Source organism: Lepidochelys kempii, chromosome 7 (assembly GCF_965140285.1).
Source record: "Lepidochelys kempii isolate rLepKem1 chromosome 7, rLepKem1.hap1, whole genome shotgun sequence".
Lineage (NCBI taxonomy): Eukaryota > Metazoa > Chordata > Testudines > Cheloniidae > Lepidochelys > Lepidochelys kempii.
In genome coordinates this window covers 59,415,336-59,432,862 of record NC_136386.1, presented here as the reverse complement: position 1 = coordinate 59,432,862, position 17,527 = coordinate 59,415,336, and the positions used below count along the sequence as shown (strand labels likewise).

At 39.9% G+C, this 17,527-nt stretch overlaps 1 protein-coding gene across 4 annotated transcripts in view; it reads left to right on the top strand.

Annotated features, from left to right (window-relative positions):
- ERCC6 (ERCC excision repair 6, chromatin remodeling factor) overlaps window positions 1-17,527 on the top strand; it is an 80,861-nt gene that overhangs the window by 58,265 nt on the left and 5,069 nt on the right. For all 4 annotated transcript variants that reach the window (XM_073353085.2, XM_073353081.2, XM_073353082.2 and 1 more), the window contains 8 exons: window positions 1,095-1,211; window positions 3,619-3,714; window positions 6,410-6,628; window positions 9,637-9,747; window positions 12,232-12,351; window positions 13,701-13,795; window positions 16,371-16,516; window positions 16,613-17,332. In XM_073353085.2, coding sequence (XP_073209186.1) covers window positions 1,095-1,211; window positions 3,619-3,714; window positions 6,410-6,628; window positions 9,637-9,747; window positions 12,232-12,351; window positions 13,701-13,795; window positions 16,371-16,516; window positions 16,613-17,332 — 1,624 coding nt within the window. The remainder of the gene's footprint in view (window positions 1-1,094; window positions 1,212-3,618; window positions 3,715-6,409; window positions 6,629-9,636; window positions 9,748-12,231; window positions 12,352-13,700; window positions 13,796-16,370; window positions 16,517-16,612; window positions 17,333-17,527) is intronic.

The window sequence follows — 17,527 nt, the reverse complement described above, 5'->3', positions numbered from 1 at the left end:
TATTAGATTAATTGTTTGTAAAGTTATCTGAAGATTAAAAGTTCTATATAAATGCTTAGAATATAAATTATTTCTACTCTAACATTCCTGGTAATGTTTTATGCCCACATTTTTTTTATAATTTTATATTCATTCTGAGTTTAAGTGCTTCCCTTGTCTGAGGCTTGGTAATTTACTAAATTGAATGGCCAGTTTGATTTTTATGTATCAATAATTTATTATATTCTTTGTTTTTCTTTAAGAGAATTGAGGGTATATTTAGCCATTATGTACAGTTAATACCCATCTCACACATCCATTACCCATTACAGAACCATATGCTCCATTTAAGGCCAGAATGACCTTTAGTTTCTGTGATCATAGGGATTTTCTTATACCGATTTTTTTTTAATAGTCTCAAGTGGGCACTAATCTTCACTTATTGTCTGCTACCCACCATTGCTTCAGGCTTCGTTTTGATCTTCAGTCTGTATATGAGCAGTTCTCTGTGTGGTTTTTGGTTTATGCAAGATTACACATACGGATTCATTGATAAAAGGGGCTTGCCTAAGGGGAAGTGTGTCTTACTAGTCAATACATCTATAATTTCTGGTCTCCTTTCAGTGGAATAAATTTCACCAAATTAAGCCCAAATAAATGAATGGTATCTGATATGAGAGAGTCTATTTATTAAATATTATTGTTGGCTAACATGAATTAATTACAAATCACATTGTATTGAATACTAAACAAAAATTAGTGTAACTTCATATATCACAGAATCATAGAATATCGGGGTTGGAAGGGACCTCAGGAGGTCATCTAGTCCAACCCCCTTGCTCAAAGCAGGACCCATCCCCAATTTTTGCCCCAGATCCCTAAACAGCCCCCTCAAGGATTGAACTCACAACCCTGGGTTTAGCAGGCCAATGCTCTAACCACTGAGCTATCCCATATATCCATTAAAGGGTAGAAAATATAAATAATGTGTCTGCTTGTGCCATCTAGTTTTTTTACTTTTTCCTACTCCTAGTTAATGAATCTCATTTAAATAAAAACATAAAACCCTCTACATTAAGAACTCTCTTAAATGCTGTTTTTTTTCCCTTCTAAAGGTAAAAACTGCCTACAAGTGTGCATGTGTTTTACGGGACACCATAAATCCCTACTTGCTGCGGAGAATGAAGGCTGATGTGAAAATGAGCTTGTCACTGCCAGATAAAAATGAACAGGTTTGTTTAAAATATATACAGTGTTTGATCCTTTGCCTCCTGAAGTCCATAGCAAAACTTCAGTTGACTTTGTTGAGAGCAAGTGTGAAAAAAGAACATAGAGAAGTTAAAGCTACACATTTTAAGTTCTCAGTAGTGGTATAAGACTTATGTGCTGGGGAAGTCAAAGTGTGTCTAGCAGCTTGAATATCTACTGAGGTATTTTATTTTGTAGGTATTTATAAATCACCTGATTATCATATCATCTGGGCACAGATGTCTGATGGACTTCTGTAATGTGGAAAGTATCTGTACAGTTTACCACCTCCTCTGATTCAGCATGCAATGCTTCATCTCACCTTGTATTCTCCGCACAGCTATGCATCCATGTTAAAGCAAAGGGCATGTAAGATGCATTCTAGTCTATTTCATGCCAGTTGGTTTCAGCCCTTGGGCTCCTGGAGAGTGATCAGTGCAGCCCTCAAATGGCCAAACTTGTGCATCCTAAGAACAATGCCTGTAGGGTACCTCTTGTTGTATGTTCATTATCAGAGTTATCATTAAAAAATGTTGTTCCTGCTGTTATAAGGTTCATTTGGCCAGCAAATAATGACCGGGGAAATATGGCGTGTGCAATAGTAGTTCAGCTTGCAAACTTGCTTCCATTCTGACCCCCTGTTTGCACATGCTAAGAACCTTCCAAAATTTTCCCTTTTTGGACTGAAATTTTCCATGCTTTTTCTGTGCCTGAAGGTGAATATTTTTTGGAAGGGTCTTGAGCTAAATTCCTTCAGCCATTCTTGAGTTAATGAAAGGTTTGTGGTTTTTTAACAAAAAAGATATCTGTGACTCCCAGGAACCACTGTTTCTAGTATGGGTTAGGGTTTACTTCCTCCCTGCATCAGGCTTTGTTTCTCTACCGGATCCCTTTTTCTTCCTTCTCCCCTTCTTACCCCTCACAACTGCTCCTTGATATGCTCCTCCCTTCATTTTCTACCACCATTAGGCATCTGAGACAAGTAGTCATACTAGTGATTCCACATGGGAAAGTGTTATGGGGTGGGCAGTGAGTTAACAGGGGAGATCATTGTGTCTGCTGTGAAGTCTCATGCTCTCTGTTCAGCCAAACTCTGGAACGTGGTTTCAGTACACTTTAAAGAACGTAGGCTGCTTCCCCCTAAAGAACACATTCCTAAGTGAATTAAAATCATTTGATTTTTCTTGTCAGTCACAGAGCTGTACAAGAGTTTGACTTACAGCATAATGTTTGTTGCCTTGCAGGATGTGAGCGAGTGATTTTGTTCCATTTTAGCCCATCAATCTACGTGAAATATCATTACATGGTCACATTCAAAGATTAATGACAGATTCATAGATACTAAGGTCAGAAGGGACCATTATGATCATCTAGTCCGACCTGCGCAAGGCAGGCCACAGAATCTCACCCACCCACTCCTGCGAAAAACCTCTCACCTATGTCTGAACTATTGAAGTTCTCAACTCGTGGTTTAAAGACTTCAAGGAGCAGAGAATCTTCCAGCAAGTGACCCGTGCCCCATGCTACAGAGGAAGGTGAAAAACCTCCAGGGCCTCTTCCAGTCTGCCCTGGAGGAAAATTCCTTCCTGACCCCAAATATGGCAATCAGCTAAACCCTGAGCATATGGGCAAGATTCACCAGCCAGATACCCAGGAAAGAATTTTCTGTAGTAACTCAGATCCCACCCCATCTAGCATCCCATCACAGGCCATTGGACCTATTTACCATGAATATTTAAAGGTCAATTAATTACCAAAATCCCATCATACCATCTCCTCCATAAACTTATTGAGTTTAATTTTAAAGCCAGGTAGGTTTTTTGCCCCCACTGCTTCCCTTGGAAGGCTATTCCAAAACTTCACTCCTCTGATGGTTAGAAACCTTTGTCTAATTTCAAGTCTAAACTTCCCAATGACCAGAACAGATTACATGTGCTAACCTATTGTTTACCCAGGAGGTCATAAGGGGATTGCAGATTTTAAGGGACATAACAGATACACTGTACAAAGTGCTTCCAATACTTAGTATTCTATAAATTCTACTTTAGAAAGCCCTTGCATTAAGGGAACGTTAAGATTGCAGTTAAGCAATGAAGTCAGGAAATAGGAAAGTGAAGCTTGCATAAATAAATGCAGTTGGAGGAAATTATAAGCAACTGAGAAGGGCACAGAATGGATGCTGAAACTCATCCCTAACTATCGCATTGCCCCCTACAGATACTGTACCTTTTTCTAAATGTTTTAACTTCTGGTGGGCTCTTGTTCTTAATTTTGCACTTTTGGTGGATCAGGAGTTCCTCGGTGAAGCTTTATTCTTTTTGTTGTTGTTGTGTATTTCATATCTCATGAAGTTGATTGGTAACTGGATAAGTGCCCAATTTTTTTTTTTAGGTTCTTTTTTGCCGTTTGACAGAAGAACAACGGCAAGTCTACCAAAACTTCATTGACTCCAAAGAAGTTTACCAGATTCTCAGTGGAGAAATGCAGGTTGGCATTAATTAAGGTAGATGATGACATGTAAGAGTTTAAAGGTAGCCATCTGGATAAAGATGCTGCCTGCCCTTCAGCATTTTTCTAGCTACACTCTGAGCAGGATCTTAGAGGGGAAACAAAAGCACCTCTATACTCAAGATGTCCCAGAGCCCGTTACATAGTAATTAATTAGAGGCTAGTGGTAGAGTGACTGAGGAAGACATAATGTGTTGAACAATAGCATGCATGCACGCACAACTGGATATTGGAACCAGTTTTAGTGAATGAGGGAATGCGGGACAAGGAGTGGGTTACCGTTTCTAAAAATCACTAGGATCTTCATCTTCCACCCAAATAGCAATCACAGTTAAAAGAACTTCTTAACTTTGCAGCTTTTGCCTTAGTACATGCCCTGAAGTGTCGGACCCTCTGTTCTAGAAGTGAAAATGCTGCCTATAATGCATAGTGGTATCTACAGAAGGAATGTAGCCTATAGATTATACTTCATAATTTTTTTAATGTATGAATGATGATGAATATCTACTATGAATGACCATGGATTGTTATTGGGCCAGAGAATGAGAGAGACCGACACTCTCTGTGGCCTGGGAGTTTGTGCAATTACCTAGGATGTGGGAGGTCCAGCTTCAAATCCTTGTTGTAGAAAGACTTTAATTACTTTATCAAAAGTGAAACCGTTTAAGAGAGATCCAAGTTCAAATCCCTTCTCTACATCTGTAAGATGGCAGAGTTGAACGTACATCTCCAACATCCCAGGTGAGTGCACTATCCTGTGAGCTAAAGCTCATACGAAGGGCTTCTGTTTTGGGGGATTTATTAATTTCATTTTTCCAGGTTTATTTTTAAAAAAATTTCAGTTCTCTGTAAATCTCCAAAAATTGGGGGGGGGTTGGGGCTTTCTCTTTGTTTATTCAGTAACAAGTAATATCTACACAGCAGTGCTCTTTAGAAATCACTCTCACACACATGCACGTGTGTGTGTGTGTATATGTATATGTATATATGTGTATATATATATATATATATATATAAATAAAATATAGTCTGCCTTACTGCTCAGTATAGACAAGCCCCTAGGTACAATGAACTGGTCCCGGTGGTTTTCCTTTGTTTTGTTTGTTTTTTTGCCTGTAGCAGGGGTGTTTTATCAGTTAAAACCAAAAATCAGAAGCCCTATTTATAAGGGAGGCACCACCACCTCTGTCTCTTCTGACCATTTTATGAGTCCTTTGATTACTTTTGTCAAAATGCCTGAAAGTGTAAATGAAATTTTTTAGGTAGAAGCAAAACGTTTTATTTTGATATTTTACTGAAACATTTAGACTTCTTTAGCTTGGTTGGAAGTATTTAACAAATGTGATACAAATTCATGAATAGTTTCAACCTGAAACTGAATTTTACTGCAAATATACTATTTAATCTGAAAAATTTCTCTGAGCTCTAATTGGACAATGTGTTCCTTCTGGCTTGTTGCCTTATTTTGTAGGGATGCTAGTGAGGGCAGCTATTTCAAATTGCAGCTTTTGTTATATTGAGTAGTAGGTTTAAGAATGTGTATAACAGAAGTACTCATAAGTTGTTTTTTACCAACATCGTATCTTTATATACGATCTTTATATATAGTTGTCCTTCACTGTCTAAATGTTTGCACATTGATGTCATTGGGCCTTTAACAGATCGGTTTGGTGCTCTGACTCACTCAACTGTACAGTGCTGGGGCAGTTGCTTTTGCAACTACAGTTTTCTGAGTGTGGAGAGAAGGGATTATACTTATGGTATTTTAAATGTCCAATGAATAATTGAAAAGAATCCATCTAATGCAGTGATGTAAACAGTGGTCGTTATCATCACCCTACACACGTTCTGTTGAAACATGTTGAGACAACCCACGCTTAAGTAAGTGTGGATTCTAGAGGTTGTACTTGCCAACATAGGAAACTTTCTTTTCATCTTCAAATTATCTTCCAGCATTTGTGCATTTTTGTCTCGAATAGATTTTCATGATCTGGTTTGTCGCAATTTTGCTATTTTCAGGACAAAAAAAGGAAAATTGTGACCATCTTCCTGAAAATACAGCATCACTTACGAATTTGCACGACTTTTGGGGGAGAGAAATTCATTTTATGATTAAAGAAAAATGAACCAATTCAATAATAAGTGTAACTTTTTCCCTGGGTTCTTTTTTTATTTTTATTTTTAATTTTTTCACTCTTGGCTTAGTTAATGTAAACAAATCAGTTAGGACCCAACCTATGCACAGAAACAATTTGTACTTGTTTTACAAGTCCAGCTGCATGTATAGCAGCCTTTAGCAGGTGTTATATTTTGAATATCTTTGCTGGAAGACCATGTAATGTGCAGCTGGATGGAACTTCTTGGCTTCTGAAGTGCTAGAAAAACTCTGACTAATATGGATTACATGAATGCAGAAACTGTTAGAATTTTTGTAACATTAGCACCAAAATGGGTTCTCAAATAACACAGTATTTCATTGGCCACTGTATTATATCAACTGTATACCACCTTTTACTGAAATGGGAACAAATGTGTACTAGTGTAAAAACCAGAGCACCAGTGTTCACCTGCTCCATGACTATCAGTTAGGTCTATTATTATCTCCTCTTAAATGTAACCCATGGTAGAATGAAAAATTTGCAAGAAAAGGACAATTCTCTCCTGTATTCTGTAGGTTTTCTCTGGACTTGTAGCCTTGAGAAAAATATGCAACCATCCTGACCTCTTTTCTGGTGGTCCCAAGATTTTGAAAGGTGTGCCAGATGATGAGTTAGAAGAAGCAGATCAATTTGGATACTGGAAACGTTCTGGAAAAATGATAGTGGTAGAGTCCTTACTGAAAATATGGCACAAGCAGGGTCACAGAGTGCTGCTCTTTACCCAGTCGAGACAGGTAAGAACAAACAAACTTATTACAGTTATGTAGTAACTGCAATAAAAAAAACCCCACCTCCACCAAATTAGATGTGTGCGTGATCTAAAAAGACCTATAGCTAGAAACTAGGTTATTTTGTGGATTCCTCAAAAAAAACAAAATTCCAAAGTGGGAAATTTTTGTTTCTTAGATGTTGAATAACTGGAGGGCAGACTCTATATACTTCAGATCCGTAAACTTTATTAGCATGATAAGGTATACCAAGTATTGCCCAAGTAAAATATGTCCAGCCAAATATTGCTGTCACTTACGCCAGTGAAAATGAAAACAAGTCCTTTTGAAACCAATGGAGTAACTCTGGATTTACACTGGTGTAACTAGGAGTGGAGTTTGGCACTGTAGTACAGTACAAATAACTGTCTATGATAGGGCTTCACAGTGCCCTGGGCCATGAGTCTATTTCTGATTCAGTGACAGTTGGTTACACATCATTAGGTATTCCTGCCATGTCTTTAATTCTCTCAGAATTGTACTGAGGGTTTTTTTTTTGCTGTTCAAGGGGAGTTCTTACAATTTGGAAGTTTGAAGTAGTATCTTTCTTGAACTTCATAGTTTGGTCGGAGGAGTAAATGCAAATTTCAGCTTCCATTTCTGCTATCACTTCTTTTATAAAGTTGTTCCTTGGCTTGACACTGTATATTTTTTTAATGAGATCACAAGTTTGATTGATAAAAGTAATAGTGTTGACATAATATACTTAGACTTCTGTAAGGCATTTGGCTTGGTACCACATGACGTTTTGATAAATTGCTAGAACTATATAAAATTACCGTGGAACACATAAAATGGATTAAAAACTGACTAACTGATAGGTCTCAAAATGTAAGTATAAATGGGGAATCATCATTGAACACTGTGTTTCCAGTGGAGTCCTCTAGGCATTGGTTTTTGGACCTATGCTATTTAACATTTTTTTTCAATGACTAGGACGAAAACATAAAATCATCACTGATAAAGTTTGGAGGTGACCAGTAAAAAAAATTGGGAGAATGGTAAATAATGAAGAGGACAGGTCACTGATTCAGAGCAATCTAGATCGCTTGATAAACTGGCTGTAAACAAACCGCATTCATTTAAATACAGCTAAATGTAAATGTAGACCTCTAGGAATAAAGAATGTAGGGCATACTCTATCCTGGGAAGTAGTGACTCTGAAAAAGATTTGGAGGTCATGATGGATAAACAGCTGCACATGAGCTCCCAGTGTGATTCTGGCCAAAAGAGCTACTGCAATCCTGGGATACAGGAATCTCAAGTACGAGTAACGAGGTGTTTTTTTTAACCTCTGTATTGTGCTGCTGGAAACCCGTCTCCTGTTTTGGGTCTAGAATTCAAGAAGGATCTTGACAAATTGGAGATGGATCAGAGAAGAGCCAAGAGAATAATTAAAAGATTAGAAAACGTGTGTTATAGCAGTAGACTTAAAGAGCTCAATCTGTTTAGCTTAACAAAGAGTTTACGGGGTGACTTGATTACATTCTGTAATTGGGGAACAAATATTTAATAATGGGCTCCTCAATATATTAGAGAAAGGTATAACATGGACCAATGGCTGGAAGTTAAAGTTGGACAAATTCAGACTGGAAATAGGGCATACATTTATAACAGTGAGAATAATTAACCATTACAACAATTTACCATGGGTCGTGGTGGATTTTCCATCACTGATCATTTTTAAATCAAGATCAGATGTTTTTCTAAAAGATCTGCTGTTGGTATTATTTTTGGAGAAGTTCTGTGGTCAGGCAGGTCAGGGGGTCATACTAGATGATCTTAATGGTCTCTTCTGGCTGTGGAATCTATGAATCCCCAGTAACAAAGAATGGTATAAATTACCTTGTAAAGATGCTTTGTTATGACCTGACTGTTTTTCTGATTTTTCTTGTCCTGTTCTCCTTACTGAATGTTCCAAAGGCAAAGGCTACTGTCCTGCTTCTCTCTTGGGTGATGTAATGTTAGCATCTCTCCCTCCTGTGTCTGTTAGTGTATTAGTGTGTCCATTTTAGATCTACGTTGTTGTGGAAATGAAAACATAGTTTAAAATAAAAAAAATCTCTAGCCTTAACTTTGGATGCTAATGAATGCTGTGGTCCCTACTATTCTTGTACTTTCCAAAAACTGGGTTCCTTAAGAGGAAGGAGTAATGTTTGAATTGTATATCTTATTAAAGCATCTGCAGCATGGCTGTTTTCTGTGGCACATTTGTAAATCTTCAGCCATGTACAGTATACGTCACTATCTTCTTAGGGGCAGAGGGGACAAAAGAGGTCCACCCAGATGACCAACAGTTTTTCCAAACGAGGTGGGAAGTTGAGCCTCATCAGCATCTCCTCTCCTCTCCTGTGTCAAAAAAGTCACTTTGAAGCTTCTCCATGTGACATGGCCGGCTAGGGGAGAACCATTCTCTTGCATGCTCCCCCTGCAGAGTAGCAAAAATAGGCTGAAAAGAATTGTGTGTGTGTTTAATGCTGACAGTTCAGTTTTCTGTCCTCCACTACATGGCTGCCTGGCAGCTTTGGTAACCTTTATGTGAAGTGTCTGCTATAGGCACTTGTACAGGCAGAGCCCATAAAACTGTTCCATCCCACAGGTTCAAAGTGTATATGTGGTCTTCCCTTCTCTGTTTCACAGATGCATGACTTCACTTTGACTCTGCGGGTTCCCTGGAGTGTTCCACACTCCTCCCTGGTAATTGGTCTTTTGAAGCCATGCCCCTTGCTCCACTCTGTCAGGGCAAACACCCTCCTTCCCGACAAGATCATACATCACATATGTTTCACAGCTTAGTATAATTCATGAATTTTCTGTTCTTTAGCCTTCATAAGTCCCCACGATTCCCACGCAGGAGTGCATGATCTATCTCTTCAGTTGCAATTGCTGTTAATACGAGAAATAGTTTTGACTTGATCAGATAGTCAGTTAGTCTTCATACCTGGATTTCATTCAAATCCTTTCCATCACAATAGATGCTGAAGATCCTTGAAGTATTTCTGAGAGACAGAAACTATTCCTACCTCAAGATGGATGGTACCACGACAATTGCATCCAGACAGCCACTTATAGCAAGATACAATGAGGTAAGAAATTGCAACCTGTCCATAAGTTCATGTTGATGATTAATGCCTGAGCTCAGTTCAGAGTAGACTACATTGGGCACTCACTCTGGTCAGTCTGGTCTAAGGAAGCATGCTTTGGGCATTTGAGTTGATTCAGAACTGCTTATCTTAGTGTGAAGGGAAAGAAATCACCATTTTCCCTCAAACTGAAGTTTGGTTCTCTGTTAAAATAAAGCCCAAGACTGAATAAGAAAGAGAACTTCATTATAAAAGAACAAATCAAGTTTAGATGGTTTAAAGTGTGATTATCGTCAGAAAAGTGAGTGAGCAAGCAAGGCAATGCACTCCAAGTATCTACTCCCCCTACATCTTTGTCATATCTGCTGACTTACTTAACAAAATCAAGCTTCTACACTTGTTAGCATAGCAGAGCCAATACACCCATGGAAAATCAAACTAGATTCTTTTCTGTCTCGTGCATTGCCAACAGAAGGGGTAGCTATGGTTTAATTATAGAATCGCTGTTACTTGGGATGAAGAGGCAGAGAGTACACAGCTCAATCTTAAGATCCCAGGAGTTTGTAACACCAACATATGTCATTCTCCACTGAGGCAACCACTGCCATTATTAAGATGTCAGAATGCCTGCAAGAAATCAGCTCCTGAATGAAGAGCAGCTTGATCAAACTCAACCCAGGCAATATTGAAGTTGGAAGGGGGAAATGTTTCAAAGAACTAATTGTAACACTGTTTCTCCACATTCTACTGAAGGTGTATAGCCCCTATTTGTCAAAGTGAGATGAAGCCTCTGCATCTACTTTGACTCCTCACCTAAGTTCCTTGTAAGCTGAATGGCTGCGCAGCAGCCTGTTTAGCACCACGCAGGAACTCAGGGAACCCACCCAGGGACCTGCCGGGGGAGGGGCGCCTGGCCCCAGCCTAGCCCGGCCCTCAACCTGCCACGGCCGGGGCAGCGCCGCTGGCCCCAACTATGTCGCAGCCCAAACCTGCTGGGGCATCCCTACCCCTGCCCGAATCCAGCCATGGCTGGGGCAGCGCAGCCTGGCCTAAACCCAGCTGCGGCCAGGGCAGCGCGGCATAAACCCAGGCAGCCCAGCCCGGACCCAGCCCCAGCCCAGACCTTTTGCGGCCGGGGCATCTCTCCCTGAACCTAGCCCCGGGCAGACCTGCGGGAGCCAGGGGAGGGGTGCCTATCCTGCAGCCCCAGCCCCGGAGCTACCGCAGCAGGGAGGGGCACCTCTCCCCCACACCCCAGGTGCTGCTGGGGGGAGTCCTCTCTCCCTGCCGTAACCCCAAATCACCCCAAACCCCTCATCTCTGGCCCCACCCCAGAGACCGCACCCCCAGCCAGAGCCCTCGCACCCCAACCCTCTGCCCCAGCCCTGAGCCCCCTCCCAAACTCTGAACCCCTCAGCCCTACCCTCATCACATGAATTTTGTTATGTGCACTGATGTGAAGGTGATGTGTCACACATCACTTCCATATTGGTGCACATAACAAAATTCATTCCGCACATGGGTGGGAAAAATTAGAGGGAACACTGCTCCTCACTAGGGGTATGTCTACACTTTGAGCTTGGGGGTGTGATTCCCAGCTCGAGGAGACATAGTCACGCTGGTTCAATTAGAGCTAGCATGCTAAAAATAGAATAGAGCCATAGCAGCACAAGCGGCCAAAGGAGCCAACCGCTCCGAGAATGTATCTAGTGACCAATGGGCATGTACTCAGTCCGAGTGTGACCATCTTTAGTAAACATTGCAAAGCCTTCCTTTCCTTTAAAAAACAAAAATAAAAAAATAAGAGTCCACCATAGCAAGAATGGCACTTGTAACTCAGATACCCCCTTCCAGCTGCCCTCCCCCCCTGCAAAAAATGAATTTAAAAGGCCTGAAACAAACCAACTGACAGTAAAGCCAACTGGAGGCTGCGATTTTTAACCTTGAAATGGGAAAAGTCCACTAAGGGCTTCAGTATTGCCCATCCATTTTACATGGAAGGTGCTCAGAGACAATGGTGATGAGTGATGTTATAACACCTTAAGACAGATAGGTAACTATCTGAAAAAATAATAATTTGACTTGTAAACTGGATCCAGAAGTCCTGGAGAGGGAATACTTTCTGCTTCCATAGCACCTTTCATTAGGAACATAGGAATTGCCAGACAGGATCAGCTTGATGAGCAATCTAATCCAGTATCCTTTCTCCAATAGGGACCAGCACCAGCTGCTTCAGAGGAAGGTGCAAGAAACCCTGTGGTGGGCAATTATGGAATAACTTGTCTGTTGTGATTGGGTTCTGGGTCTCTGGATTATTAATGGTGGTCTTCACTTCTATAGTAAATGTTGAAACTAAATTAACCCCCTTTTCTTTACATAAAAAAGTGCATAATACATCCAAGAGTATAATATGACAAGATCATCGCTACTTCAGACATTCTAACTGGGGTGTTTGCTAAATCCTATCTTGTGTTGCATGTATTACAGGATACGTCCATCTTTGTTTTTCTTCTTACAACTCGAGTAGGTGGTATTGGCGTCAACCTGACAGGTGCTGACAGAGTTATCATCTATGATCCTGATTGGAATCCCAGTACAGACACACAGGTATTTTTGGCTCAGAATGTATCATTTAACGGCTAGGTTTCAAATAAAAATGAGGACTGAAAGAGGTAATCAACGTTATTTTAAATAACTAGTGAGAGATCAGTGTTATGCTGCTTCTGTTTCAGTGTTGCAGGTGTTTGAAAGATTTCAGTGTTTTTCTCTGTAGCTTTCACAATCTCGCATGGCAGGGGAACTGCTATGTCCCTTTTTTCCCCTTAAAAATAAACTGCAGTACCTAATTAGAACACCTTAGAAATTTATTTAATAAGCAGAATGAATGAACGATAAATGTTCAAAACAGCACCGACTGCTGTCTGAATCTCGCTCTAGCTAGGAATGGTCTCTCAATGGAAGTTGCCATTATGCCATGTACACCTGAGGAAGTTCTCTTATCTAATGATACGCAGTAGGACTTTGGGAATTCTGGTCCCATTTCAATGCATGAAGCTGCAGGGACATTAGCATTGTTTTAAAAGGTAAATTCTATTTTTTATTAATCCAAACATGGTTTTTGGCCAAATATTAAAGTAGCCCACACATCCAAAAACTACTTTTGAAATTTCTCTGCTTTCTCATGTGTTCTGATGGGGGCTGCATTCCCTAAATTCATCCTTAAAAACATCCATGTCAGCATGGTAGTTTCCTATTTGATTGTAAATTAAGCCATGTAAAGCCATTAGCTGCTGAGATTATATTTTATACACTGCAACTTTCTTTTGGGAAGAGTTGGGCTTTGTGTAAAATAGCCACGTTTCTAAATAAAATTACACTGCAGTCCTTTTGTTCTCAAAATGCATGTTCATATGGTGTGGGGACAATGCATTCAGTCTCTCTTTAAATGCAAGTTGCCCATTGGAAAAAGGGGGGAAAATGTAGCTCCATTAGACCATCAGCACAGCCCTATGAAACTCCCTTCGCAGACAGTCTGGGTGACCCGAGTTGTTCTGTTTAGGGTATATTTTGTAAGACCTTCCAGTTTCAAGGTAACTCAAGGAGGAGGGAAAACCTGTTGGGATGCACATGCATAAAGTAGAGTTGATTTCTGAAATGGATCTTCCTTGGGAATAAGTTCATCCAAGGGAAACCGCGGTTAGATAACATGCTGGTTCCTTTCTTCTTGAAATTTTACATAGGCTTGTAGATATGGTTACTAGAGTCTTATCTCTCTAGGAAGCTGGTCCATATGGAATTGTTTTCATTTCCTATCAGTGTAGAAATGTGATCATTATAATCTCTTGAACTCTTTGTTAAATTTTCAAAGTAGATTTAAAATAGTATCAGTAGCTGCCTGTGAATACAACCCTTTGCTTCCAGAGGGTGGGTCTGCTAAACACATCTTTATGCTCTAGGCTCGAGAGCGTGCTTGGAGAATAGGCCAGAAGAAGCAGGTGACTGTTTACAGGCTCCTTACTGCAGGTACTATTGAAGAGAAGATTTACCACAGGTCAGTAGGACCAATATTCATTGATAACTGAACTGTGCTGGAGGAGGAAAGGTTGGAGTGACTTGTCCGTATTCTGCAAAAACGAAATCATGTCTGCAACCTTACTCAAGCGAGTAGCAATAATAGTAGTAATAATAATACCTAGCTCTTCCATAGCAGTTTTTATCTGTAACTCTCATAGCAATTTAAAGGAGGTCGGTATGATTATCTCTACTTTATAGATAGGGAAACTGAGGAACCGAGGTGAATGACTTCCCCCAAGGTCACCCAGTAGGCCAATGGCAGAGCAAATAATAGAAAGCAGAAGTCCTGAGTCCTAGTCCAGGACACATTGCGCTGGGCCACACCTACCCAATTAATTTCTATGGGATTATCCATGTAAGCAAAATTAAGCGCATGCTTAAATCATTCTTCATTTTTGCCCCTTATAGCAATCCCCTTGTATACTTAGTAAATCGTAAAAAGTTACACCATTTAGTATTCTAAATAGGACTCTGCAAGTATTTTCTTATTCTGAACAAAGAGAATGCTGTAGAAAAATTGAAATGGACCTTTAGCGTAAGTACATAACCCACTGCTACTAAAAATAATCTAACAGATCTATTCCCTGTGTTGATTCAGTCGGATCAGATTACTTTCATTACCAAAGGAAGGCTACTGCTTTTTTTTATTCCTCTTAGCTGTGCATAGCCATTGCAGCCATTAACATAATGAGCTGGAGTCCGCTAATTCTGATGCACTGTCAACAGAGTTGTGTACTGACACTGAGGAAGTAGAATGAGTACAAGTTTACAGAATGCAGTGGTACACCACACAAGTGTCAGCATAGAACCAATTTCAGTGTTATAAAATGAGTTTTAAATTATTTTCTTTTCCATTACCTGCCAAAACCTGATATTTACCTGGGAGTGCTATTGCAGGTATATAGTCTGAAATCATAAGATTTCTAGTATTATGCATGATATATGTGATACATGGTATAAAAAACAGAATAGCCACTCACCAGACTTTATAGTTTGCTTCTATCCCCAAATTATTAATTTTCCAAATATCAAAATGAATAAGTCCACATGAAGAACTGGTAAATATTTAGAGGTATGTTTAAAATGCATCCATACCCCTTAAAACATATACACTTCTAAATCAAAGCTATTTTTTAGTTTGTTTCACCATTCAGTTATTGTAATCACTCCATTAATGTGAACTCCAAATGAATGTACTTAGGTACTTTGACGTCACTTGGATGTACATTTCTCTTTACAATGGGAACATCTTCTTTCAAAAGGCCGATAAATGAAAAGCTCTAAATAATCCAGTACCAGCACTTACGGAGAGCATTTGCTATTTGTTTCACCATACAGACACAAGGCTTCCGCTGCTAGTTGGCTCGCTTCCCACGGACAAACATTGGTTCAGTTTAACTAGCCCTGACCACACAAAGGAAGTGGGGTCTGATCTAAGGGTTAGAACAGCCATCAGAAATTCAGTTCTTTTCAGAGCGTTGTGATGGACTCACTCTGAGACTTGAGCAAGCAACTTTATTTCTCTTTGCCTCAGTTTCCCCCTCTGTGAAATGGCAGTAATACTGACCAATTTCATGGGGGGGGGGGGTTTGAAGCTTAATCAATTATTGTAAATGCCTTTGAAATCCGCTGATAGATAAGGATTATAAGAATTCTTATTACATTATGCTGTAGTTCAAAATCATGTTAATGTGACCTGTCTTTGAACACAGATTTTGCTAACAGGGCTCTAACACAGTTTCCCTGCACAGTGTTGACAAGGGCCTAACTAGGTTGAAAACAGTGGTGTGAACAAGGGGGAATGGTTTTGAGAACTATTTTGCAACCCTATTAGGCCGTGCCTATTGTGGATGGGAAAAGAGTATTAATAGCTTGCCATTGAATACTGTAGTACAAACGGAGCCTAACTGCAGGGGTGGACTAATGCTAAACAGAAGCCTACATCTACCAATACTGAATGGAGTGTTCTGGCAGCTTAGTTCCCCCAGACTCTGTTCCTCCCAGTCCCTCTGGATGGGCTCTTGGTATTCCTCCAGCCCTGTGGGGTAGTTCAGCCCACACCAGCATACAGTCGGGCTCTGTGCTGCTGCACTGCCTATGTGATTTGTGGCCTCTCTAACCAACATCGTACCATCTAAACTTCATCACTTTGACAATCTCGCCCTCTTCTTTCACAGAGCTTCCTGATGGTTGTGTGGTTTACATATGCAGCGTTTTCAGTTTTAATGTACAAAAAACCCTCTAGCTGTGAAGTTATTTACTACGTAGAATAAATGAAGTCTCATAGGACACTTCAGGATGGTGGGTACCTAGTGTGTTATGGGATTGCTGAAATGCAATAAATTCTTATGGTTAACAATTTAGTGGGTTGTTTAAAAGTTACTAACTCAGATTGTCTTTGTGAAACAAACATCATCTTCCCACCACTTAATTGTTCTGCAGGGTAAAATTCATGATGATAAAGTTTTCTGCTGGAGCACTGTCTTCAGTACTTAAACATCGCTAGACATTGTTTCATGCCAGCAGTACAATTTTATTTAATATTTTTCCAGACAAATCTTCAAACAGTTTTTAACAAACAGAGTGTTGAAAGACCCAAAACAAAGGCGCTTTTTCAAATCCAACGATCTTTACGAACTTTTCACTCTGACCAGCCCAGATGGGTCTCAAGGGACAGAAACTAGTGCTATTTTTGCAGGTACATGAAATCATTTTACCTAAACTGTGAAATCTAGATTTTGTACAAGAGACGATGCAAAATGTTTATTATTATTTAACTTCATACCTATATCAGGTACCGGTTCAGATGTTCAAGCCCCGAAACGCCAATTAAAACGGAAACTTAAAAAGCCAGCTGATGGTGCTTCCAAAGGTGATCTGCATTTTAAGGAGCACAACTCGCCTAAATATGACAAGCCATCACATTCTTCCTCGACATGCCAGTTGGTGAATTCTTCTTCTAAAACAATAGAGCCAGTTAGAGAAACCACAGGAAATTTGGAAACTTTCAACCAAAACAGTTCTGCGAAAGATGGTACACAAGCTACAAATAATAGAGATTCACTGATTAAAGATGAGGAGAAAAGTTTGAAAATGGCCGAGGGGTCTGTATTCCAAGCACTGCCAGGGAATGCATGGACTTCAGAGAACGTGGAATGTTCATTATTTGGTGAAATGCGTGAGGCACCTACTGTAAGTACTGAGAGCAGACATGGTCTCGTATGTGAGACAGAGAGCTCCCAGGGGAAACAGAATGATAACTTTGAAGATGAACATCTAGGTGGTAATCCTCACAAACGCACCTCAAAAACTAAACACAGTATGGATATGCTGACACTTGAGGGCCACAAGAGTAACCCTAAAAAGCCAAAACATCTCAAAGGTGCCAGATTTGAAGGGGAGCGTATCCCATATCTGGTGAAACAAAAGCAGTACAGAAAGGACAACCAAGAAGAGGAGGAAGAACAAAAGAAGAATGATGATTATGTCTTGGAGAGACTTTTCAAAAAATCAGGTAACCTTTTTATTCATTTGCACAACAGTGCCAGACTACGAAAAAGTATAGAAAAATCTACACAAGTGGGTTTCCATTATTGTAATTGCTAGCAGCCACAGTACAATAGGTGACTTTTAAACATTTTCTTTAATGTAAATGGTTTGTTGAAAATATTTATGATTTAATCTTCATATAGTGAAAACAACCACAGGT